Genomic DNA, 26,168 nt, shown 5'->3' with positions numbered 1-26,168 from the left:
CTCAAATACTGTAATGCAGGCTGATTCCCTTGGCCATTTTGCCAAATGTGCTTTCAAGGGAAATGAGGTATTATCAGGAAATGTCAAAAATGATTCAGCGTTGTCTGAGTCACTCGCCTCGTATGCATAAAAACATTGACCCCGTTTCAAAAATAACATCCAACGTTCAAAGTCGATTTTGAGAATTTTACACTCAATCATCAATGAGATGATCATTCTGTATCTGTTTATAACTCTGGAATCAATAGCTTATTAAAACTCCCATTGCTGTGGGATTGTGAGAACTGACACTATTAGCACCTTAACAACCAGATCTTATACAGCCAGCATACAAATGATCTGTATGTGTGCCACTGTTAGACTAATTCAGACTTAAAGCATTGCCTGACCCACAGCCGTGGCATCCATGTACATCACAATAGATCAAGGGCAACTGGGAAACATACATGTAATTGATAATCGAGATTAATTACAAGCCAATATACATTATTCATTATTATTGAGTAATGGACGCTCTCGGGTGAGCAATATGCTCTTATTCTAGAGAACGTGCCGTGTTGTAAAGAGTGAGATCATCCAATTCTCACTATAAACTAGTTTTATACAGTTTTATAAAGCTTATTGCTTTAGCTTCCTTCCTCAATTATTTTACACATTACCTTGTGAGGCCAAGAGAATTGAAAACCAGGCAGATGAGCGGAAAATACACATTGAAGAAACTGAAGAAAGTGGCAGATGTGTTGGACACATCATCACCCATGCTGTCAAAGCGACTTCCTCAACAGGTTGTAAATTACTCTAGGAAGAACAAAACGTACTGCTCAGGAACACATGTTTAAGGACCAACTCAAGAAACCTTGATAGCATGAAAAAACATTCAGCCACAACTGCATTATGTTGTGAAGACACTTGCCCATCTTCCCTTTGTTAGTCATACAGACATTGGGGTTTCTATGTAGGGTGTTTACACTTTTCAGGGTCAGTGACTCCTAATGCATTATAAATTACACATCAACTCTATACTGAAAGCGTAGATGTTAGCATGTTGGTAACTGGAGTTTTAGACTAGCTTGTAAGAAGTCCATTTGCTCATGATAGACCACCAGCACTCCCATGTTTACCTCCTTAAAGTGCAGTTTAGCCAAAATACCAGCAGAAGAAGGTTGCAAAGCCTGTTATTTCCCTGCATTACAGTGCTCTCTCTCCACATGTGGTCCACGTAGCACCAAACACATGAATCCCGGCAAAACAGGTACGAATTGTTGTTACTATAAAACACACAAGGAGAGCCTCCAAAAATAGAACATAAACCTTTAGCATAAAGTCAGTCAACACTGCTGACATGTCTGTCAAAAAGACTGCTATGACAAAAAATACACATGTGCTGAAAAGCATCCTCATGTGGAGATAAGATGAATTGATAAGATGTTTATATTGTCTTCCGACTCTGGTGTGCTTTCAAAAAAACCGATCAAATGTTTATAATAAACCCTCCATCTCTTCAAGCTGTTTTTTCGGGCTGGCAGCAACACACTAGTTTCCAGCAATAGTTTCAATTTCACATCATTACTGAGAAAAATGATGCGTATGATGCTGTGTTAGTCGGTGGGCGATGTGGCCTCAGTTGTCATAGGCAGGTCTGTTAATGCGATCATAGTTTTATGGAGCTGTTTCACTCGCCAGACAGACTGCTGCTTTGCAGTGATTCACTGTGTTTGGCGAATCTCTTGTTCGTTGTCACTTGGCGCGCTATATTTAACACCTGTGAGCGCTTTTGTGTACGATTGAGCCATTGATCTTGAGTCGATTCCCAGATCTCAGATGCACTGCGTTAGAGACTCAACCAACCGCTTGCTCTAAGGATGTTTTCACACCTAGATCGTTTGAGCCCTCCAAACACTCTTGGTGCAGTTCAGCGTGTCCAAGTCCAAGTGATGTCAGACCCCCCTAAAAGGCCCCAAAAGCGAACCGTACTCAGACCTCCTCTGGAGGTGAAAAGCAAATTGTCAACATAATTTTGATTAATATCAACATTTACCATTCTTTTAATATTATTATATTGTAAAATTACGTTTGGTAATATGAACTAACAAGTTGTGTTTTTCAGTAATTAACAATCAAAGTATAAATGCTGTTTATTCATTATTATTGAATTTATAACCACTGTCAATTATAATAACCTTATTGTAATACAATCCACTGCTGTACAGTAAACTGGAGTCTGAGTTCTTGTGAAGTTATGGTGTGAACAAAAAGGGCCCGAGATCACTTTAGTGCTCAAGAGAACCAAAATATGAACTAGCTTCTCTTTTGAGTCCACTATACTGTGAACACCAAAAGGACTTCCTGGGTTACTTTAAGTGAACCGGGTTTGGTTCTTTTAAAACGAGCTATATGCGATATATATATGGGGAATCATAATGGAATTATGCTTAGGGCACCAAAATGGCTAGATCCACAAAACCCTATTTTTAATGTGGAGAGAGACAATTATTGTTGATTTGGCTTGCCATACACTCTCTCCGGTCTGGTCTCTGTTCCTGCCCTCTCATCTGCTCATTGATTGTTAATTATTTCATGCCCTACACCTGTTCCCCTCTTGATTTGGGTCCCTATTTAATGCCCTTGTGTCTGCTGTCTTGTGCTGAATCATTTTGCCTTGTTTGTTCCTTGTCACCCTCCTGGTTTGTAGTGGTCTGTCAGCTTGTTTAGTTATACATAGTTAGTGCCTAGTCTAGTCTAGTCTCTAGTCTTTCCCGCTGTCTGCGCCTGGGTCCTCTGTCCTTGTCCTCTCACCGATCCTGACAGGTTCTAATATGTATCAAATGTCTTTTGTCGTGTCGCGTTCGGTGTAGGTATGGTGTTCGACTCTGTGCTTACAAATGTTTTTTTTTTTCCTGATATTTACATTCAGATCATTTTTCATCATGCCTTTCTACTTTCTTGCTGTCCATAAATTGAACAGGTCATTGTTTCCGCCGTGCTTTGAGAGTTCTATGCAAATACCCTCAGCAATCTAATATCCTGACTTTGTTTGTTTAAAATAGTCTGAAATCGTGTACTGTGACAGTTCTGAGACATACTACATCTGGCATGATTCATTGTCATGTGACTATGTTGATTTCTCAAACAAAAAACAAATGACAACTGTAAAAATAGTTTACTCAGGTGTGGTAAAACAAGTAACATGTAACTATGGTTTCTAACTAAATCACTCACAATTGAAAAGAGGCTCCCGGCAAACAATGTTTTAAAGGTCCAGTGTGTAATCTTTCGGAAGATCTATAAACAAAAATGCAATATAATATACATAACTATGTGTTCAGAGGTGTATAAAGACACTACATAACGGAGAAAGTCATTGGTTGCAATTCACAACCACAAATTTCCACATTGCTCCTTTAAGTCATTTAAATTGAGTAACTTTTTGAATTTGGTGGCTCGTCCTCAGCTCCCGTGGCCCCATGGGATAGAAAAATGTCCATCTGACACATACTTATGCATTTTTTTTGTCTTGCATACTGTTTTGCATGCTCATTGTAAATATTTTTTTTATTTTATTTCAAATGCAGGGCAAGTCAGTAAAGCATTAATCAGATTATAAATGGTTGAATAAATGCCAGCAGGAGAAGACCAATAAAAATTCAGAATGCAAAAAGCAAAATAAACAGTTTACAACAAGGTTGTATTTGTTAGTGAATGCACTGGCTAACATAAACTATCAATGAACAATATAGTTTCTCAGCATTGCTCGTTGTTAGTCCGTGTTAGCTGTATGAACGTTTGCTAATTTTTGTTATTGTGTTATTGTTATGTTATGTAAATGTGTATACTATAATGCGTCCTTAACAATGAATGAGCCATGATTTATTGTAGCCGATCCACTGGCTTTTGGTCTGTTCACGTTCATGTGTTTTGAAGGAGGCGCGGCTTTGGAACGCAGTTTGCATGGAAAGATTGTCTGCTTTCAAAGCTAGCAGCCTAAAGTTAACATTATCAGAAGGACAGATGTTTTCATCCTCAGTACTTAACAATATATTTCATTTAATAATAAAAAATGTATGATCCATTTAAAATAGGAACATTGGAAAACGTGCTTAGGAAAAACATAACACCTCAGAGTTCTATCTGTGCTGCCAAAGCGTTTCCAGAGCACACCATGTTTGCGAACCAGTGCTTCTTTTAGATCAAAGTGTGCGTGGTCTGCATAAAGGTGTAACGTCTCTCTGTCGTTTGTCAATATGAATATGACTGACACCTCAAATCCACTTCCTCCAGCTAATCTGATCCCCGAAGCCCTTGATGCCCGTGAAACGCACCTTTCCAAGAATAGATTGTAGAGGAAGACAATAAAGACTGCACAAAGAGATGAAACATCTAAAACATGACAGGCAGAAAAATAAAAAGCTCGCCTTTATAGGAAATGGAAGATCAACTACAAAGCAAAAGCAAAGAAAGATAAAGCAATGATACAGAGAGGCTGAAACAGGAAGCAAAAATACAAAAAAGACATCAGCCTTGAAAAGACAATATTATAGAGCCACAGCCGGGCATCGAGATTATGTGTCGGAAGCTCATAACTGTGTCAACGTATAAAGGGAACAGTAGAAGAGGGTTTAAAGAGCAGGGAACAAATGCTCCAGAACAGCTTCCAAGACCATCAAAGCAGCCCAGACAGAAAGTCAAACCAGAGAAAACAGTTCTTCATGTGCCCGAGCTGTTTTTGGGAGTGCAGGGCTCACCAGGAGAGCACGGTGGAAGAATGAGTCAGAGCTTGCAGGGTCAGAGACGCTCTTTCCAGCTTACTGTGATCACTGGCACCTTTTTGTACTCGCTAAGAATAGCAGTGAATAAAGGCAAGCTCCAAAAACGAACTGCGACCTGGCATCATCGTACCTGTACCCCAGCTGGAACTCATAAAAGTGTACTGAAATAGTTCATCCAAAAATGAAAAATCTGTCATCATTTGCTCACCCTCGTGTCGCTCCAAATAAGATAGTATTTTTTCCATGACGGATTGCATTAAAGAAAATGTTCACACAGCTCTTTTCCAAAAAGGATGAGATTTTGTCAGGCTCCAAAAAAACTTCTATAGCAAATAAGGATTGAAATAAATGTTCTCAGTCGAAAACGGTTCTTCGGGCATCATTATTTTTAGGAGTGTGAAGTGTTGAATTATAGTAGAAAAGAAATTAAAATATGAAACTTTCAAACTTTCCATGCAGCTGGTCACAAGAGATTGATAACCAGTGCCGTGTGGATTACCGACATCGCAGCACCAGATTTGAATACACGCAGAGTGAGATTAGAAGGCAATTTATATTTTTCAAGCTGAATGTCTTTACGAGACATTTAATTCATGAATCTAACGGAAGCAGCTCAAACACAATTACAAAGCCAATGAATGAGAGTCGAGCAGTTGTTCAATGCCATTTTGCTAATGTCATCTCAGTTGGTGGGAATGGATGCTTTTCACCGCCGGAAAGATGCGGCCCGCTGGGCTCATTGTGAAAGAGATCTCTATCAAGAGAGGAATGTAAAACACGACGGGAAAAAGAAACCTGTTTTGACCCTGTTGATCAATATATTGACCAGGGTGTCATCTGAAGCATGTAACCGCGGTCCAAATTGATTTTAATGACACATCTTGTCCGAGAGATGTGAAACCAAGCAGAACTGAGTGTGAGCTTTATTGCCCAAACTCCTAAATTTTGGACAGTGGACAATGATGGAAACTATTGGTGGTGGCAAACCATACATTTTTGAATAGGCGAGATTGAGAGTCCATTATAGGATGGGAGATTGGCATGTGTGAAAAAAATCTGAAAATACTAAAGAATGCAAAATACAGATACCACTGGCAGATGTGGCAACATGTATGATAGCATCTTAACCAACAGGACCAACTTGGTCAACCAAAAGGACCAGAAAGAATATCAGCGCTGTCAAGAATTAACCATTGAAAAACACATATTAGAGGTTAACCACAAACCAGAATAGTACATCTTCCTCAATTGTCTGTGGTTCAACCATTACCACTACAGAGAAAACCCTGCAATACAAATGGCTTAAAAACGCGCTGGGGCAAGATAAAAGTGTGTGAGATTTTGTTGGTCTTCCATCACTCAATGTCAGATTCAGATACATCTAAATATAGAACCACTCTCTTCATTAGCACGACCCTCAGTACCCGCCGGGAAAAGATTGACAGGTCATTTTGAAAGAAGTGTTGTCAGCTGTGTTTTAATAAAAACTGAGTTGCGTGAAGCTTCCTCGCTGTCGCCATGGAGATGGAGCGGGTGCCAGTGATGTCTTCCTGCCAGACCGATTCAGTGCTGCTGGAACCTAAAAAAGTGCGTTGTTGTACCATGGCATGGATGCTTGGCTGGGTTCCATGTGCAAGTCAAAGTGACAAAGCAAAGTAAAACATTTGGTCGGGATAAGGGCAGGAGGTGTGATGCCTTGATGCCCCAGACAGGTGAACCACAGAGCCAAAACCACTTCTCTCCCAAACTGTACACAAACCCAGGCTGCAGTCTCATCAACACTGCTGGGAGAACCTGAGACATGACAGCACGCTGAAAAGGTCATGCTTTATAGAACACACACGTGATAAAGCACAGGTTCCTGAGACAGAAAAAGACACCGAAGAGAAAACTGACTGTTTGCTATGACGCCTTAAAAACAATATAGACCAATTCCACCTTAGCAGCTGTTGTTCTTCACTATATTACCAGACATGCTATTGCTTCTAATGAAATATTTTTTGAATGAAAGTTCACATACATTTTTCAAAATAAGCTCAACGGGAGCACATGGTATCCAGAGGGCACAGGCTGAATGTTGCCCTTTTCTAAATCTGAAATAAATCTTGAGAAGGGCGTGTAGTGAGTTTGACAGTGGCAGCCCTTATTTTCTCCAAAGAAAAATACTGTACATACTTACATTTAAATGATACCTATATTTGTTCCAAATAAATTTATAATTGAAAAAAGCCCACATTTTAATAATATCTATTACATTTTACAAAAATGTCAACACTGTAGAAACACTGAAAACCACAGTTCTTTGCTTCATTCTTATGGGACATTGTGTAGAGCAGTGGATCTGACTTCCAAGGGGACCTCAAGGTGACCAATATTTTAAAATGAGATAAAACCAGCATTGAAATACATTCAAATATATTTCTTGTCATTTGGACATTTGTATTGTTCATAAACGTTTTTCGGCTATTATAAAGCTCTAAAAGATGTTATTGTGAGTTTGAGTGGTTGTTGAATAGAATTGGGGCATTGGAGTCAAAAAGGTTGAGAACCCCTGCTGTAAAGAATAGAGAATTGAAAAAGATCACAAATCTATAGTAAATATAGTTTCAACAATTTGTCAACACGTATTACCCATAAACAAAACAGATGTTTACTATGTATAATGAATGTTAGTTACGATACCATAAACATATCTTTCGATACTATACTGGACCAGGAGAAGTGTTACGATACCGTGCAATGTTGGTAATCCAAAATTCCAATCTACAAAATGAACAATTTCCTAAACGCACAGATCTAGATGAAAAACGTCTGAATTTCAGAATACTTTATAAATGAGAATGAATAACTATATGAAAAACTCAAGACCAATAAGAAAATGGCAAGAAGCAACCCACTTGAAATATTCAGTAGTGTACTTTTGTATTTACTAGAGTAAACCGCAGTATACTGTAATACATTCACGATGCTACCATCGCACCGGTCCACCACACAACCCTATTTACTAGTACATTAAGTATTTTTGTAGTTTGTTCTTCACTGTTAGCTAAGACCACTCGCATGGCTACACCACAACATTTGTGTTTGTGTAGGTGCTTGCGGGAGAGAGAAAGTGATTTACACATCTCTTCCTCCTGGGCACAGAGGCTGCAATTACCCCACAGGAGCACAATTACACCGGAGGAGAGTAAAAATAAGACAGTATAAAAAGAAAGGAGCCAAAAGAAAGAACAAGAAGAAACTTCCATATTGTAATCAAGGTTGGTGAAAGCCAAAGTGAGACTTTCTCTCTCTCTCTCTCTCCTTCGCTCGCTGGCTCACCTGCTAAATTTGTACAAATGGAATTCAGCTGCAGGTTTATTCTTGGGAGAAAGCAAGGTTATGTTGTATTACTCAGCCACGCATCCGGTCATTCATGAGTCATGAAGGGTGATCAGGAGGCTAGCCCGTTCCTGGGCCCCACTATAAGCAGGGCACAATCTTCACATGCTCTTCTGAGTAATACGCAGCCTTTATATCTTGCGGCCACAAATAAACAGGACCAGTCATGGCAAAAATAATGAAAGCGTATCACCGTATACCCACAACTTATTACGGCATTCAGTGAATTATTACTTAACCGTATGACTAAACGCCAAGTTTACGCCATAAAACATTTCCAAAGTAATCTGCAAGATGTTTATCATTTACAAGTCATAAAAATTTTGCTTTAATTTGTTTTTATAGGCTAACTCTTGGATCTTAATATTGTGTGCTCCCTACTTCGATAAGTGTTTGGAACCTGTACTGTTTTTTGTAAGTTCTTTGGTTTCTTTGCATGCGTCTGAGTTCTCAACCACTGGGATTTAATGACATAATGTCATCATTTTTATTTACATGCTGTATTATTGTACCGTATTATTTTATTTTAAACAAAGTACTGTTCATATAAAATTTTATGACCAGAACTGTATATGTAGAGTTAATCATATAATTTATCATAATTTATTAACCCGCATTTGATGTGAATGTTGGCATTAGAGAACAGTGACATAAGCAGGCACGATGCTGCAAGTTCTCCGAATGAAATGATTTTTATGTCACAGTATAAATGTCACAGCCAATCGAAACATTTGAACATGTTTAATATGCAGTTATGTGACCAATAGGCCAATAAGATTGGACTGTGGGTGGGACTACTCAACGTGACTGACTTAAACGAACATTAATAAACACTGTTATTCGCTTTATAGTGGGAAATCTGCTTAGGACACATTGTAGGTAAACTTGATTTATTCAGTTTGTTTCCTAGATTGATCACTTTCGAGTTAGTTCTCAGAAATACATTGGTAATGCTACAATACGTAACTCCTTACTCTACATCGCCATCTCTGTTCGAAACATAGAATTGCAGGTTATTTCACGTACCGTTTTATGTATGTATGATGTCAAACTGACACCAAATCTGACAAAACAGATTTCACTTAATTGTCATTATAAGCTAACCATTACAAATCGGGGAAAGGTGTTTCTTGTATGTACTTGACCAACATTTCATTATTTTTACACAGGGATGAAATAAATACTCTCTGTGTACTGTTGCATAATTGTTATAAAAAATTATGTTTTATTGAAAATGTCTGTGAAATAACAGCTTGATCTATTTATAAAATTTGGCGAAGAAACCGTCCTAAATTTGATTTTACGATAATTTCTCAAAGTGCGTTTGTGTGATTCATAGAACGAAAGTACGCACAGAAAACAGGTTTACGCCCTCTATCAGATCCCAAATGATTGTGAAATTGCACACAGATGAACAGTTTCAGATCTCTGCATTTTAATGATGTCTAATTAATGTCATCGATATGTGAAAGAGCAACTGTCAACGTCCAAATCCTATACAAGTGGCAAGCATGACTTATATTTCCAAAAACCTGCAGCACTTGGACAAGCAAAAGTGCATACGTCTTCTCAGACCCTGACGTGGCGCCAATCACTTTTCAACATCAAAGACCGTTTTTATACTTATGAACATTGCCGTGGATTTTTGCGTATGCATGCTTTACGATCAATTTTTTTATAAATGAGGCCCCAGGAGCGAGTGAAGGCACAAAGTCCAGAACCAGAGAGAAATTTAGAAGGTAGAAAAGAGACAGAAATTGGCAGACGGTTAAATTTAGAACTGTGATAATGGCAGGACTTTTTAACCTTGTGAGAGTGTGTAGATGTGAAACAGCAAAGCAAACTAACAAGAACCAGCTAAGAAAGTTGAGACGAGGTGAAGGCAAAATAAATAGCTTTGAAGCAGAAAAACTACACGTCATGCAGAAATGGCAAACTAAGGCGTGAAATTGTTCTGGCTGCTTCTGTGAGAGTGAATTGAACAAAGTTAACAACAAGCATGTACTGTTTAACACACCTAACACCAGACAGAAATTGTGAAAGCTTCCTACCTTGCTGGTTGAGCTGGAGTGTGCTCTTGCTCCACTGTGACAGACCCACAATAGCCACCATCTTGGCTCCCAGACTGGAGCGACGCTTCTTGTTTCCAACCAGGCCTGTGTTCTCGGGACCTGTGCTGCTGGGGCTCTTCTCCAGACTGTACATGGCCCCGCTGATGCTGGAACTGCGAATAACATTTCGGGCCGCCACCGCACTCATCCCCCCTGGACTGGGGACGTCCACTGAGCTGCTTAGCATCATGGTCCGACGGGAGCCTCTTGGGCGCAGGGCTGGACTGAGGCTGTGGAGAAGAGAATAAGTGGATGGTTGATTCATAAATAGAAAACCTTTTTTTTTACAATGGGCTGGACGGAAGATTCAAGCCCTGTGATCGTTGAGTTTTTACTATTGTTGTCCCCTCTATCAAAATAAAATATATTTACAAATGCACAATATATTCTATAACATTCTGTATATTTCACAGCTATTTCTGAGATTTGTCAAGTCTCAACTCTCTCAATAAAAATTTCAATATGATCTCAAACACTTGACCCAAATCCATCTTATTTTACCTACTTTCATTTTTATGCTCCATGCTCTTCAGGGCCGTGAAATGACCTTTAAAGGCGCAGGTGCTCAAAGTATAAAAGGGGCACATGGAACAAGGTTTTACATCAATACTGTATATCGAGTTGGTTTGGTTTACTTCGAGACTAGAAATTTGAGTTTTTGGTTTCAGAAAAGCTGATTTGAGTTAGTTCAATTTACTCTGGGTAGGCTTACCCTGGGTTAAGCGCATGCACCACGACTATAAAAAGCCATCATCAATGCAGCTCCGATATTACGATTCACCATGGAAACGTCACCAAAAAAGCAACATGGCGGCAGAAACCACTTTAGAGCGAAGCACACTTTTCGCTCTGCATACAGTGGATTTACTGATGTGCTGAAAGTGAGTTTAAATGAATATATAGATAAATGTACCAATAAACAAAGAAATTATACATTCAATTGAATAAAAAACAGAAATAAGACAGAAATAATATATAATTATAAGTATATAATTTTCACTTATGTGCTTAAGTTATACGAAAGAGACGTCATTTTGTAGGACACCTGTAGGGTGTCAGACTCTCGTGCAAAGTTAGACTCATCGCCCGTTCGTACTCTGCACGTCATAATTAATTGTTTATTACATTTATCGCTTCATTTCTGCATGTATGTCTGTGTTTATTCGTTTATTTATTCATGCACTTTATTTAAATACTTCATTAAGTCATTTCTGGTCGTCCATAGAAAATGATACTCTGATGTAATACACGTACGATGGCTGATGTTATTGATGTAAGGATGGATGACATATATATCAATATATCTAATTCACTGTAAAGAAAAAAATGGTGTAGTTTAAATAAAAATGCACAGGAAAATTACAAAATTCCACTCAGGTACTAAATTGCTCTCCTGAAATCAAAGTACATCACTATGATTTATTGCAGCCTCTTCGTGTACTGAATCCTCCATAAAAGCAAATATGACATATTAGTTACTGAGATGGTCTCTGTGTGATCTAAATGTGTGCCATGAATGACTGAGTTAGGAGGAGATCGAAATAAACTCTGGGTTTACCAAAGAAAGCCTGATTCTGACCAGGTAAGGTTCACAGAGTATGTTACTATGGTTACTCTTTTAGAAACAGTGCTTGAGTTACCCCGCTTTCTCGGGTTGGACATACCTCAGATTCTGAAATGGAAAACTTAATTGTGTCGAACCGACAGATGAGATTTGCCTTGAGAACCAATGAAGGCCAATGAAATTAGTGAATGAAATTTGCATGCCGTACTCCGCCCCCGGATATCCAGGTATAATAGGGAGACAGCGTGCTCACCTTTTGTGCTGAGTAGCCTGAGAGCATCTTACGACTGCTGCAGTGGATGGCCAGTGTTGTGGCATGAAGAACACAACGTCTCGTTCCCTCCATCATGGAACAGAGGTAACATGCGTAACCGAGACGTTCCCTTTCTGTCGGTCTCTCGACGTTGTGTCGAACCGACAGATGAGGGTCCTATGGAAAACGCCACAGCACTGTGCCGTGTCACAATCTCTAGCAAAGCGACGATGACTGGCCTGCACGTGTCAGACTTGAGCACTATTGCGAAATTTTAACCATCCAGTGGACAGGCAGGGGGTCACTGAGTACGGGAGCATCCCTGCCTCTGCTGAGGTGAAAAGGATGCCCGAAGCTCGGGTGGAGGTCTTGCGAATTGGACCGACTAGCCGAGACGTATCATATTCCCAGCCACCGTGATTGTTTGGGAATGCTAACCAAGCACTCAGGGACCTCACAGGGGGGCTAGAGATACGATCTGTGTCATCGACCCCGCGGGGGTGGTTTGTTGGCTAGCCGTGCTCTCGACGCACCGTCAAAGTGAGAGTGCTGAGGGCTGCTTATTTTTGCCGAACACCGTCATTCAGAGGGTGAGAGCGGCTGCAAAAGAAGGACCCAGAGAGAGATGTCTCCTTGTGAGAAAGCGGGCGCTAGGTCCCTGAAGGCGCCCAGTAGGTGTTGGGATGGGACAGGGACCGTCCCAGTCCGACTGGCCAGTAAAGAAATGGCTGGGGTCGGGCCCGATGGTTTCAATCTCTCTGGGTGGGCCTTCCCTCGACATCTTCTGCCGGGGGGCACCAGAACCGGAATCAACCCAAAGAGGACCGTGGCGGCTGGGGAGCAGATCGCGTGCGAGACCTCGATGGCCGAAAGGCGGCAGGGTCACCGTCGAGGGCTGCAGGGAGCAGTCCATGACAGCGCCACCGATCAGCCCACCTTGCGAGAGGGGGGAGTCGGGAAAGTGTACTTTGAGTCAGAGGTGTCTCTCCAGGAGCACTGGTGTGGACATCGTCCGACCCAGGGCCTGCGCCTCCACCTTGGTGGCCCAGAGGGCAAATCGGTGGCGGCACGGAGGTCTTTGGGCAGTCTTACCCCTGTGGGGCTCTCTTAGCGCCCTGGCCTGGTTTTGCAAGCTCTCGAAACCGGAGATGTCGAAACTTTACATGCCTTGGACGGAAGTCTAGGTCGTCCTTCCCAGGTGGCTGCCGTCTGCGGACATCCGCCACGGCATCCTTCACCGGTGGCACATCGACATAGGACCTAGCTATGGAGGACATATCCAGAAGGCTGCCACAGCATGTTGGACCCCTGAACACCTGCGGCAGCCACTGTGTCCGTCCCCGTCCTCAATGAGTGCATCCATGAGATCAGCGGGCAATGCCACGCTGAGGAAATTAGTTATTTTAGAAAAACCCCTCTGGAACTGCCAAGACACCTGGGGAATCTCGGCTGCACCGCGACGTAGAATCCGGCAATTCGTAGATTGTCATCAGATGCGAAGGCTCCGAAGAACAAAAGGTGAATGAATGACCCTTTTATACCTGGATATCCGGGGGCGGAGTCTGGCAAGCAAATTTAATTCGCAAATTTCATTGGCCTTTTCAAAACTAGTCAGAAGATGATAGGTTCTCAAGGCAAACGCCATCTGTCGGTTCGACACAACGTCGAGAGACCGACAGAAAGGGAACCAAGAGTTTTCCTCATGTCAGGTTTAATATACCCAGAGTTTTCACTAAACATACTTTCCCAAACAGGCCCCAGGTCCTTCAGAATCTTAGCTTTTTCAGCAATTCTGTATATTTGTCTCATGTTTTGAAGTACCTCTATGATGTTGAGATTCATCTATTCACATTGAGGACAATCGAGAGACTCATACACTACTATTACAAAAGATAGAAACATTCAGTGATGTTTATGAAGGCAACATGATTCATTTAAAGCCTTTCATAGTGTCATGAATCTGCCTTCATGTCATGTCTATTCTTGGTCTTGAGGCAGATTCATGACAAAGTCTTATGTTTTATGTGAGAGAGAGATGTTGGTTCGATTGGCTTTCTTGCTCTCTCTCTGGTCCGTGTCTTTGTTCCCGCCATCTCGTTTCCTCGTTAACCTTCCCTGAGTGTTTCAGTACCCGCACCTGGCCCTTGTTAATTATCCTCTGTCTGTCTCCCTTTAAAACATCCTCGTGTTCATTGTCCTGTGCTCGTTCGTTGTACATGTTACCTTGTCAATGATCCTAGTTGTGAGAAATACTTTCAAGTATATTCTAGTCTGTGTTAGTTTCAGTCTTAGTGTTTTGTAGTTGAGTTCTTGTTCAGTGTTTAGTTATCAGTTATTGTGTGCCCTGCTTTTTCCCCTCGGGGGTTTTTGGTTTGTTTCCTGTTTTATTATTTATTAAAGCCTTGTTAACCCCTTCATCATCCGTGTCTGTCTGCACTTGGGTTCTCCTCGGTGATTCATAACACATAGGCCATAAAAATACATATGTTACTCAGGAAATGAAATAAAAATAATTCACCAAAAACATTTTCAACACCCACCTGAGTTTAAATGAATAAAATATAAATAAATATAATTCTCTTCTAACCCTCTTTTAATGATAATGATAATAATGATAATTATAAAAATAGCCTTGATACAGAATAAGCATTTACAGCAGTGTTTTGATAACTGTTTTGAAGGCACTTTACTGTAAATACTGCAATAATAATTCTTTAATTAGTTTTAGTCAAATAACATAAGAAGACCCTTGGCGCCTATGAAACGTTTCTCAACCAGACAGCAAAGATCGATTCAAGAAGTGAACGTGCACTTTTGTCTGTATTGCTGTGTGTAGAAGCAGCATTATGAGCAGCTGATATCACTTCAGTTCAGCATTATAAACAACAGCCCCCTTGCTCTCTTCACGGCGTTCTTGTAAAATACAACTACTGCTACTATAACTACTTCTACTGGGCTACTTATAATAATTACAATAAAAAAGTTAACAAGCACACCGCTACACCAAAGAAAAAATAATTTATTCATTTTATTAGCATATTTGTTTTTCCTTATGAGAGGAGAAATGGTTTTAAGGCAAGACACAACCGAGTAAAAGCGAGACAGACATGCAATTTGGTTTATTGAACTGTAAATACAATCTTATATATCATCACTGTCCTTCCAAAACCTTTGATGTCCAAATTAGCTGTTTTTCAGGAAATGGAAAAAAACGCTGTAGTTTTAAAGTGATTAAATACAGTTTTGTCAAAGAGGATAAGCACTTTTTAATACTTTTTATTTGTAAGAAATAAGCAAAACCCAGTGACAAACATAAAGGGAGACTAATAATAATGATTGAAATAAAAAATTAAAAATCATGAAACATGGAGATACAAGGTTTCAGAAGGACATCAGCGATATGTTTTTAAAATAAATATTTATATATTTAATTGATAATAAATATAGTAGTAAATATTGATATTACATTATTTAATGCTCAGGACCCGGTGCGTTATTAGTTCTGTGCGGTCATTACATGAGAATAGTTGACCTGGCCAGTCATAATAAAGTATTCCATATATACTGTATATACTCATACAGTAGATACTAAAATAAAGAAATGCTTACGTCTAAGCTCTGAGATATGGATTTCAAACTGCTGATCTGTGACACATATTTCTCCAGTTTGGTTTGGCTCAACTCTAATGGACATAAAACATTCACAGGCTCACAATAAGCTGACCTGATGAATTATTTACAGGTAGGACTGAGATGACATCTGAAGTGCGCGTGAGCTGACAAATAAAATCGCTCTCCTGCAGGTGAAAAGGCAGCTGCGTTCTCTCCATATGTAGCTTTCCCACAATGCAAGGAAGGTTTGTGGCTCGAGTTCAGATGCTCTGTGAATTAAATCATTGAATACAAAATATAATCCATCTGCCATCTTTATCTGTCTCTGTGAACAGCATCTGCCTGCTTGTTTTTTACGCTCCTGTTCTCTTTCTCTCTTTCAATGCTTTGATCTGCTTTTCCTCATATCAGCTGAAGTGTTTCTGGGTCCACAGCCGGCCTCCCTCTTGGAAAAGAATCAGCCTGCCTCCCTGAGTGATAATAATCATAATTTAGAGCTGGATCGGCTATAACGCTCCTTTGAAATGAAAATGAAATGAAAGCACAGAAAGTCTTTATCATAGTAATCAGTTTGGTTTGGGTCTGCTAATGTGGGGTATGAATGGCCGGGAGAGACAAGTGAGGAACAACGGATCAAAATGTGCCAGCAATGCAAATCAAAGTGACCCGTGGCCCTTGCTTGGGGTATTAACCGTGTGGGCGCTGATGAGCTCAGACAGATTGAGATGGCACCTTTCCTTAAGTGTGTTAACATTTCTTAGCCGGTCAAGGCAGAAAGACATCACCCGTGATGACCCGTGTCGCATAGACAAAGTGTGCCTCTTTTGGGGACAACCTGTGACAGATGAAGCAGCTCCTAATCATTTTCAGTGTCCTGACGGGACTTTGTAGAATGGGAACCTTGTACACACTGAATCACAAATACCCATGTTCCGCTGACACAAAGCCGATACTCGTAAAAGACCAAGTGCCCGATCTGGCCATCTTTTAACACAATGTAATGTTTGTAAAGTTTCTTAAACCATAAAAACGTTATAGGCCCACAATATCCCCAACACAAAACGTTTTAACAACGAGGTTAGTCTATTGGTTCATAATGAGTTTTTTTTACTTTAAAATTCCAATGATGGTTTCTATGTTTTTTTTCAGCAGGGATCTGAACATAGAACAACACAGATCATATATAGAGTTCAAGGGAAGAGCTGCAGGTGCAAGTGCAATCAGTGTCTCAGGTGCGGGTGTAATCAAAGTGGAGTTCGATGCAAGGGGGTGATGGGAAATGTAGTTTGTGCCAATATAGGTCCGAGGAACGAGAGCGGGTGAAACTGGGAGAGTGTGCTGGAGCAGGGGAGGGGGCGTGGCCCGCAGACGTGTAGGGTTGTTAAAACTATTAAGTTTCTATGTTTTTTTCAACAGGCCAATGTTTTCCATTATAACATCATTATGAACCATAGGCTTTTTCCATTAAAACTATTTAAAAAATCATTTTTGTAGTGTGTTTTGGGCATTATTCCAGTAAGATTAAAGCTGCCAGCTCACTACAGCAAGAGAATCCATAACATACCAGTAGACACCATTATGGTTTGCATTAAAGCCAATACAATTCCCATTATGACTATTAAATCAGGGTTTCAGCAGAGAACACCATTAAATCCTACAGGAATAACGGCCAAAAAGCAACATTTTGTTTGGTTTTAATGGTTTATAACGGTTTATAATGGTATTTTAATGGGCAATATTAGAATTTCTGTGATGGTTTCTATTGGGTTTCTATTAGAGACGGACTAATATGTTGGCCAATAATCGGTATTAGTCAATAAAAGCTATTTTTACACTATCGGCAGAGAGTTTAAAAACAGCCGATGGTCAGCGCCGATATATCCTGTCAATCAAAACAAAAAAAATGAATTTGTGCTCTGTACTGTATATGGTAAATGTTAAGAAACATTACCAGTTTGATGTTCAATATTAACAGTCTATAGATTTAGCATCGGTGCATCTCTTCTATTGCTTTTAAAAGAAAGAAACATGCATGCAGATGGGATGGCATGGGGTGAGTAAATTACCATATAATGTTAAGTTTCCTGCGAGCTCTTCCTTTAACTTCAAATTTACTGTACAGGTACAGGTTAGTTTCATTGTTGTGCTGGTCAATCCGAACCAAACCAGCGAGATTCAGCATAAACCAGCTTTCATCAGCAAATTCATGTTGGGGAAAGCTGATCTCGTCACACATTTGTAGAGTTCAGCAGAGCTGGGTCCTTAAGAGGAGCAGTTTACGAATGAAAAAGTTAAGATGACCCTCCGCAGGCGCTCTCAAGCCGTCTCCCTGCAGAGTCCAAACCTCAGAGAAGTGAAGGGCCTGTCATTAGTCACCAAAGAAAACGGGCCAGCCCATCCATCACTGCCCTGTTAACCCACTTCACCACACAGGGAGGTCTAAATCTGGGCCTGTGCTCAACACATTATCTCCTAATGCTTCTTTTTATGGGTTAGAGAGACACGGTTTATTATATGAACAAAAATCTCAGCTGTTTGAGGTCCTTTTGGTTTAAAACTCCATTAATCCATATTAGATGCTTAATTAAAGGCGCTGTATGGTCACTGCATTTGCTTTGCTGTCAGGGTGAACGTGTGATTTATGTGAGTAATCGAGTGACAAATTAAACAAATTAGATTTAAAATTATAATCGATTTTGGCCTTGTCAATTTCTGGGAAGTGGATGTCAGTTATTGCAGCTTTTCTCCGTCAACTGGTTAAGGAAAAAATTTCCTCATTCCTGATTCGAAACGAAATAGAGAATATGTTTTAAAGCTTTGGCATCAGAAACACTGAGCTTCTAAAAGCTCTTTTCCATTTATATTTATTTTGGCATCACATGTGGGATTTTTATTTGAGTTATTTCTCGTTTAAAGCCACACACTGCCAGGGATTACAGGTCGGGTCCCTTGTACATCGCACTTGAGAGTGAGAGAAGAGATACGAAGAGGATGTGTGAACATGGTGTCTGTGGGGTTCCTGTCACTGCACGAGCTGTGCTGTGTCACGCCATGAGTAATGCTACAGTCACGCTCACACACAAACACAAAACATAGACCTTAAAAGCTCTATTAGTATGGTGTGCTCATAGATACATCAGTTTTAATACTAATACAATAATTACATTTACCCTGACAGAGAAACATCATGATTTGCCAATTTATTATATTTTTAAATGTCTAATATTGCCAACTGTTTTTGTAAAGACATTAGCAAACTTTTCTTAGACATTGCGAAAACTGGATTTCAGAACACAATCAATATCACAACACCAATAGTTTGTGTGTGTGTGTGTGTGTGTGAGAGAGAGAGAGAGAGAGAGAGAGAGAGAGAGAGAGAGAGAGAGAGAAAAGAATTAAAGCAGGTATGTGATATGATGTGAACACGATATCCATGGAAATGTATACCATTAATATTACTGTAAACATTCACTTTTGGATAAGGTGACCAGACAGTCCCGCTTTCAAAAGGTTTGTCCTTGCATCCCAAAAAGGATTTAGCAAATGTTAAAATGTCACAGTTTCAGCTGTTAGTCTCATAACTCACTTTTATCTATCAAATTAAATGTCCTCAGTGTCCTCTAGCTTTCGTCTCTAGAATCATTTACAGACGAAGAAGTTAATTTGCAGACAGATCAGTCTATAACGCATCTGGTTGCCATGACAGTAATTGAATGCGCCCGCAGCTGTCTGCGGGTCTTTCAGTTTAAGAAATTCACAAATTAAAATGTGAATTATTTTTTTAGTTTTTAAAAGTAATAAAAATAGACGGTTTCCTCAGATTCTTTGCAGAGGTCTACCGCAAGAATAGTTTGGGCCGCATAACTTGCTGAAATAATCGATAAAAAAATGTTGACCGATGACAACAACTGAAGCATATATGATCAGAAGTCAAAGATATTAGGTAGATATAACCTACATCTGACTTAAGATGGTTTGTTGTTTTGTAACTTGTAATGTACAGCCGTGTGGCATGTATAGACAAGCAGAGGCATCCGTCACTGCTTTGCACTTGGTTAAGATCTTATTTACAATCTGGTGACCATCCGGCACATCACACAAACAACATCCTAACAAACACTTAAAACACCTTAGCAACTGCTTAGCAACTCCCTAGAAACCTCCCAGGAGCGAAAAGGAAAATAGGCCATTCTATTGTTATCTGGTCAGATAAATGTAAGTCATTACTTCCCTCTCGCTTACCCCTCTTATCTTCGTTTTCTTATCTTTTCCCCTGATTTTCCAGAAAATATTGAGTGAATTCTCCTGGGTGAGTGTGAGCTCTTCGGTTCGGGTGGCAGTAGTGGTACAGTCGAGACCGCCAAAACCGAGACCAATTACAAGACCGAGACCAGAGGGTGTCGAGAACAAGACTTTGAGGGGCCGAGACCAAGACCAAGGCAGGCCATGTCGAGACCAAGACCAGCACCTCCAAAATTCATATAAAAAGATCCACAAGACACTAAAAACTCATAATAAAATAATAATAGAAGTAATTGAATGATTTATTAGGACGGAAATGTGTGTGTAGGATGTTTTATGTTCCATGTTTTATCACCCACTTACAGTAACATTTTTCAATTTTTGTGCAGATAAAATGAAAACATTTAAATTGTGGGCCTTTGTGTGTGTTCATTTTGTTGACAGATTTCTTTAAGAAAATCCCCCATTCTTCTCTTATCAGCAATAAGAGTAACAAAAGTAACAACATAATAAAATAAGGAACAGGTGGTTAATGCTTTTAAAGCCAGAAGTTTTACATCCATCACATGAATGATGTTAACACATAATTCAGACAATGCAGCAGCAATTTAATGCAATTCCCACGGTTGTGGTCTTGACCGGTCTTGAAATAAAATCCAGAGACCACGTCACAACTCTGAGACCAAGACAAGACCTATACCAAAGACAGTCGAGACCGACACAAGACCATCTTGAGACCAAGACCCGTCTTGAGTACTACAACACTAGGTGACGGATCAAAGAGCATTGATTCATCTCGCAGATTCACACCGATTTACTCTTCTATCGAGTTTATTTTCACACTCTTTCACACAGTTCTACACAGCACTGAATATGAAATCCTTTAAATGGACCAAAAGTGTACATTAGCAGGAGAAAGATGGGGTAGAGAGGGTTGCAGACGAAAAAAACATGAGTGAAAGCACTCTGTATTTAAGGGTTGCAGTCGACCACAGAGTAGCTGCATATTTAATGTGCCCTTTGCATGTGAGTTTAATCCCAGCATTACGATGCCTCAGTTATTGGAGAAAGATGCTGAAATAGGGCATCAACAAAAACAAGATGTACAGTCAAATCCCTAATCTGAATACTTCCAAGTGTGCATATACATGCAAGTGCGTATAAGTATCACACGATAAAGGATTTTATTTTTAAAGAGACTAAATCACATAGGTCACAATAGGTTGGAAGTACTGAAGCAACAATGAAGCACCATCCTCGAACCTCACCATTGCACCATAAAAGCACACACAAAACACAACACAAAAATCATGAATTATACTCTGTAAAATACAGTAGTTAAAAATTGCTATTTTGTAATTTTCTCGTTGATCAAATCATGGTGCTTCAAAAGGTTATTCGATGCCATAAAAGAACCTTTTGGTTCCGTAAAGAAGATTTCTTCCAAAAACCTAAGAATGAGATGGAGCTTTAAAGAACCTTTGACTATATGGTTCTTTGAGGAACCAAAAATGGTTTTTCAATGGCATCGCCACTTTGAAGAAATGTATTTACAGTATCAAGAAAAACAAACTCGTTGGAAACGTGTTTGAACATCCTGACAGGAACAGAGCACTTCACAAACATTTGCTTAATGCCGCAACAGCTTCAAAAATGACTCGAAGAATCGAATAAACACCTTTCCGAACCAAAGCCAACAAAAATGCATGGCATTTGCGTAAGAATCTGGGCTCATGAGCACTGGATGATAATGAAAATAAGTGATGACTAGAGTACATAGCTACATACTGTATATATCCCAGCATCATCATCAGATGCGAATGCCTAGCACTTCTTGATAAAAGCAACCCATTAAACCCTAATGCCTTGCCTTTGACCTCACATCAGTGTGCAGGCACCAAACAGTCTGGCAGCTGCGAACAAAGCTATAAATCCAGCGGGTTTGCTGCCCTCGTGCCGCTCTCTGAGAATGGATGGGTGTGCTTAAATTAGCGAAAGGTGTTAACCGCCCGTTCTCCAGCCCTTGTGGCCTTCAGACGCTTTATGGATTTAACAGTATTACTGGAACAAAGAGTACCACTGATCCAATCATATATCTATAGATACAACAGGTTAAGCCGATTAGCTGCCTATTGAGTTCTACAAACTGAACACTCAACAGACCCTCAATAAAACAAGAGCGTTTGTCACTTAGACGGCTATAAAATGCAGACACTGAGAAATAAGTGTGATGAAAAACATCAACGGAGAAATAGTTGACCTTACGCACTTACGATTCAACATGCATGATGTTCAGATAGGCTACAATTCAGTATTTAAATATTTATACAAAAAGCAATGTTTAGTAATAAGAACCAATAACCTATTTAATAAATACACCCAAAGGGTTCAGTGAGGTAGAGATGTGAAATATCAGTTAAGATTTGTATTATATTAGAGGCTGTTTTGGCTCAAAAAGTCCCACTTGAGAGAATGCATTGCATGGCAACATACCCACAACCTCTCGAAACTCTTCAAAAATAGATCTCATTCAAACAAACATGACGATATATTTAAGAAAAACTCATGAAACATGAACTATTTTAAAAGGGATGCGTTACAGAAATTGCAAACGGATCGCATAGAGACGGCGCCGAAAATAGATTCACCGGATTTGCAATATTTATGCAATGCACAAAATTGCAAAATGCATTTTAAAAGATGCCTTAAAAAAGCGGTGCATGCACGGCGGACGAGAATTTGCTGCATAAGTTGCCTTTAAATGTTAGATTTAGTCTATTAACGTTATGTCAGAGCATCATCTGCCTTGATTTGCGAGTCCAGAAAAAAACCCTTACCGGTAAACAGCGAGAAGAAGAGGCACGGGATCGTTGAAAGTTGTCAGATGATGCTGTGAATCTGTCGTATCGTTGCAGATAATGTCATTGTTTGGGTTGGTTTTATGTGCGGGTGCCGGTGCTGCATCTACGGATCGCTACAGAGCGACTGACTGGCGAGCGGCTGCGGCTGCTGCTCAGCCTCCTCACAGCGAGCGCGTCACCATGGTTACACACCTGACCCGCTGGGCCCTACTGGGGCAGGTGTGTAACCATAGAGACGCGCCAGAGGTGATGAGGATGGACACAACGCGACAAATTGGGAGGGGCAAATATTTACTCCCCTGGCGCGAGGCTCAACGGGATGAGAAGCGGTTATTAGGATTCTAATGATCTACATGTACCCGTACATCCTGACCAGGCTCACATTATCAGAGTTCACTCGTTTCTGGTGTACTTTCTTTCATTTTCCTGCAAATAACAAACAAATAAGTAAAAATGTGTCACAAACACCTGTTCTTATATGTTCTATGTTCACATAGTAAGAATATAAATCTAAGTTTGAAATAAGTCCTCACAAGACAAAATGCTATGTGAGATGTCATAATGATACATATTTGATTTTAAAAGAGTATGGATTATGCATATATCAATGGGTGACGGCGTATTCATCTGGAAAGTGATGTTGGTAAATGCTGACCCACTCTGTCCTGCCAGAATGAATGAATGCAACGGTCACGTTTGCTTTTGCTCAGACACGTTTCAGTAATCTTGACCGGTGTGTCCCTGTGGAAAGGTCTGCGAGTTGGGAAGAATCCCTAATGCTAATCCTCTCCGCGGGGTCACTCAGATTGACCTCCCGTCAGTCTGTTTTCTTCTTACCGCATTCGTTTGTTTTATTTTTGAGTCGTGCATTGGAGAAGAGGGATATAAACCCATCTTGTACCAGGGAAGTTTAAAGGACCTACTGATATCCGTGACCCAGAGGATAAGATATAGTTCTGCCAGAGAGATAGACTAGGTCAAGCTAATCTAAACATTTGAAGAGCCCTATATATTAACACATATTAATATATTGTGGTTTACTCATTCCAGACTGTTGTTGTTGTTGTTATGAAAAGGAGGTCAGAGTTGTTTTGGGGCATTGAACCGTGAACAGTTTTCATAGCGATGTTTACATACCGTACTGTATTAATGAGCCATGATGAGATCTTACCAGAATAGCAATCGCAGGTCTGCAAGCATCCTGTGTGTAAACCGGATTAGTAAGGAAACAGCGATCATTTCCTTGCAACAGACCCTTTAAAGCGGGCATCTGGTTGTGTCATGATGAAATTGATGTTAGAATTGTGTGGCCGTGTGGTTTTGTAACTGGACGTGTTTTATAGGTCAGACTCATACACTTTTGTATTCGTAATGAATGTTGTTTAATGTATTCTCTGAGATCCGCTTAAATGGTGTGGATAAATGAACTTTCAGCTATGAGGGAATTGAAAAGGACTCCCTGTACAGCGTGCATAAAATACCAAACGTGTTTCTACGGCCAAAGCTGTGAATGGAGTCTAATGTTTCATGTTCTAGCATCCCAAAGTATTTCTTGTGCACGTTGAAAGTGCCCCAGATCAAATAGAGACAGTGATACATCAGATATCACACAGCAAATAAAAAAGGTTGTTAGGAAATATTTTCATATGATTCAGAAATATTTTCCACAAGTCCAATGCATTTAGAGCATTTTAAAGCCTAACAGGGTTTTTCACCCTCATCAAGACCAAAGAGACACGTTTACAATATATTTTCGTACTGGAAACTGCTGCAGGCCTACATTTACACTATATAGTCGGTGTTTGCTGTCCGTGTAGTTTGCTAGTGGCGAATGTTGCTGAATATCACGAGCATATATAGACTCGAGTGTAGCATCTGCAACATAATTGTAAGGTCAGCTAAATTTCACCTCCGTTCATCAGCAGTTCATCTCTAAACTGCGCTGCAATGGTAAAACCTCTGAATCAGACGTCACATAGACCTCCTACACACAAATCAATAGAGCAATTATAAGATGACAGGACCAGATTCAATATACACTAACACAGCATATTTGATAACAATGTCACTGCACTGATTCAGCACCTTGCTCAAGGAAACCTTTGCATGAAAATCTGTCAAACAGTCAAATCTGATGTTCATGAAACAGCGCCCTCTGCTGTACTCGCTGGGGTCTTGCCGTTGAAAAATCTCAAATCTGCAAAAGCTCTGGATCAGGCTTTTGCTTCTCTCTGCATCGATCCTTGTACATTATTATGAAAAAGGTTTTTAATTTAGCAAAAGACCTGAAGTCTTTTAGAAAAAAATCATTTCATCATTTCAAACATGTATTCATATACTTTTTTCATATGCAGAACACAAACAAATGATATTTTGTTGGTAACCGAACAATGGCGTTGCCCATTCACTTCTATTGTATGGACACAAAACCAATGCAATTGAATGGGCACTGCAACTTAACATTCTTCAAAATATCTTATTTTTGGGCTCTACAGAAGAAATGACATACATGTTCAGTATTTTTGGGTGAACTATCCCTGTTACACTCCACCTGGCTTTATTACTGCATACAGTTTACAATTTGTGCTATTTTGTTACTGGAGCCTTCAGAGAGCAACCTGGACATTTTGTATAACCCTTTATTTTGTAAATCACAGGGATTTGTAACCACTATTTCAAACCACTAGTTTGTTTTAACAGTTCCCCAGATTTGTGGTTGGTGATAAATCAATATATCTAAAGAAAGAAATTGTAATGGCAAGGAAACTGGAATTGAATTCTGCTGATATTTATTTTAATAAGACACAATGTTCATGTTCTTGATTTAAAGAGACGATCTGCCTCTTGTGGTTAAATGCTGAATAAAGTGTAGTCTGTTGATATTTGATAGCTGAAGTTACCACACACAGACATTGGACTATGCAGAACTTAAAGCAAACTCAGCAGGAGCATACACTCGAGCAAGACTGCAAGAGACAGGTTATAGGCTTTTAGAAATAATTCTCTTAAGAGCAATCCTTATCATATGCAGGCGAGGTGCCTGCGAAGCATTTTGATTGTTGTTTTTCAAAGTCTTTGATAGTTTCCCCCATAAAATCAATTGATATCCTTTATCTCCATTCACACACACATCACACACTGATATGCAGTCACAACAACAAAATTATTTATTGCCATTGTGTGTGAACAGACAGCAGGTCAGCCTGACATATTCACCTGAACTACAAACTCATTTCCTACCGATGGCTTGCCAACATTGTGCCAGCAATGTGCGCTGGTCAAATGACCAGTGCTGGTTTTATCGATCGATGGCTTTATCAACAGGTTGTGTGCTGATTTGGCTTTAGAGTCAAAGATGAATGGATATGAAATGGTCCA

At 39.9% G+C, this 26,168-nt stretch overlaps 1 protein-coding gene across 1 annotated transcript in view; it reads right to left on the bottom strand.

Moving 5' to 3' along the window:
• Positions 1-22,967, bottom strand: part of rims3 (regulating synaptic membrane exocytosis 3) — a 45,417-nt gene extending 22,450 nt beyond the window's left edge. The window contains exons 1-2 of the mRNA XM_079484149.1: positions 22,767-22,967; positions 10,199-10,488 (exon numbers count right to left, since the gene is read on the bottom strand). Coding sequence (XP_079340275.1) covers positions 10,199-10,448 — 250 coding nt within the window. The 5' untranslated portion in view covers positions 10,449-10,488; positions 22,767-22,967. The remainder of the gene's footprint in view (positions 1-10,198; positions 10,489-22,766) is intronic.
• Between the last annotated feature and the right edge of the window lie 3,201 nt (positions 22,968-26,168).

The sequence above is a fragment of the Barbatula barbatula genome (assembly GCF_947034865.1).
Source record: "Barbatula barbatula genome assembly, chromosome: 21".
In the NCBI taxonomy this organism is placed as follows: domain Eukaryota; kingdom Metazoa; phylum Chordata; class Actinopteri; order Cypriniformes; family Nemacheilidae; genus Barbatula; species Barbatula barbatula.
The sequence above is the reverse complement of the archived record's forward strand: the minus strand, read 5'-3'. Positions and strand labels throughout refer to the sequence as shown.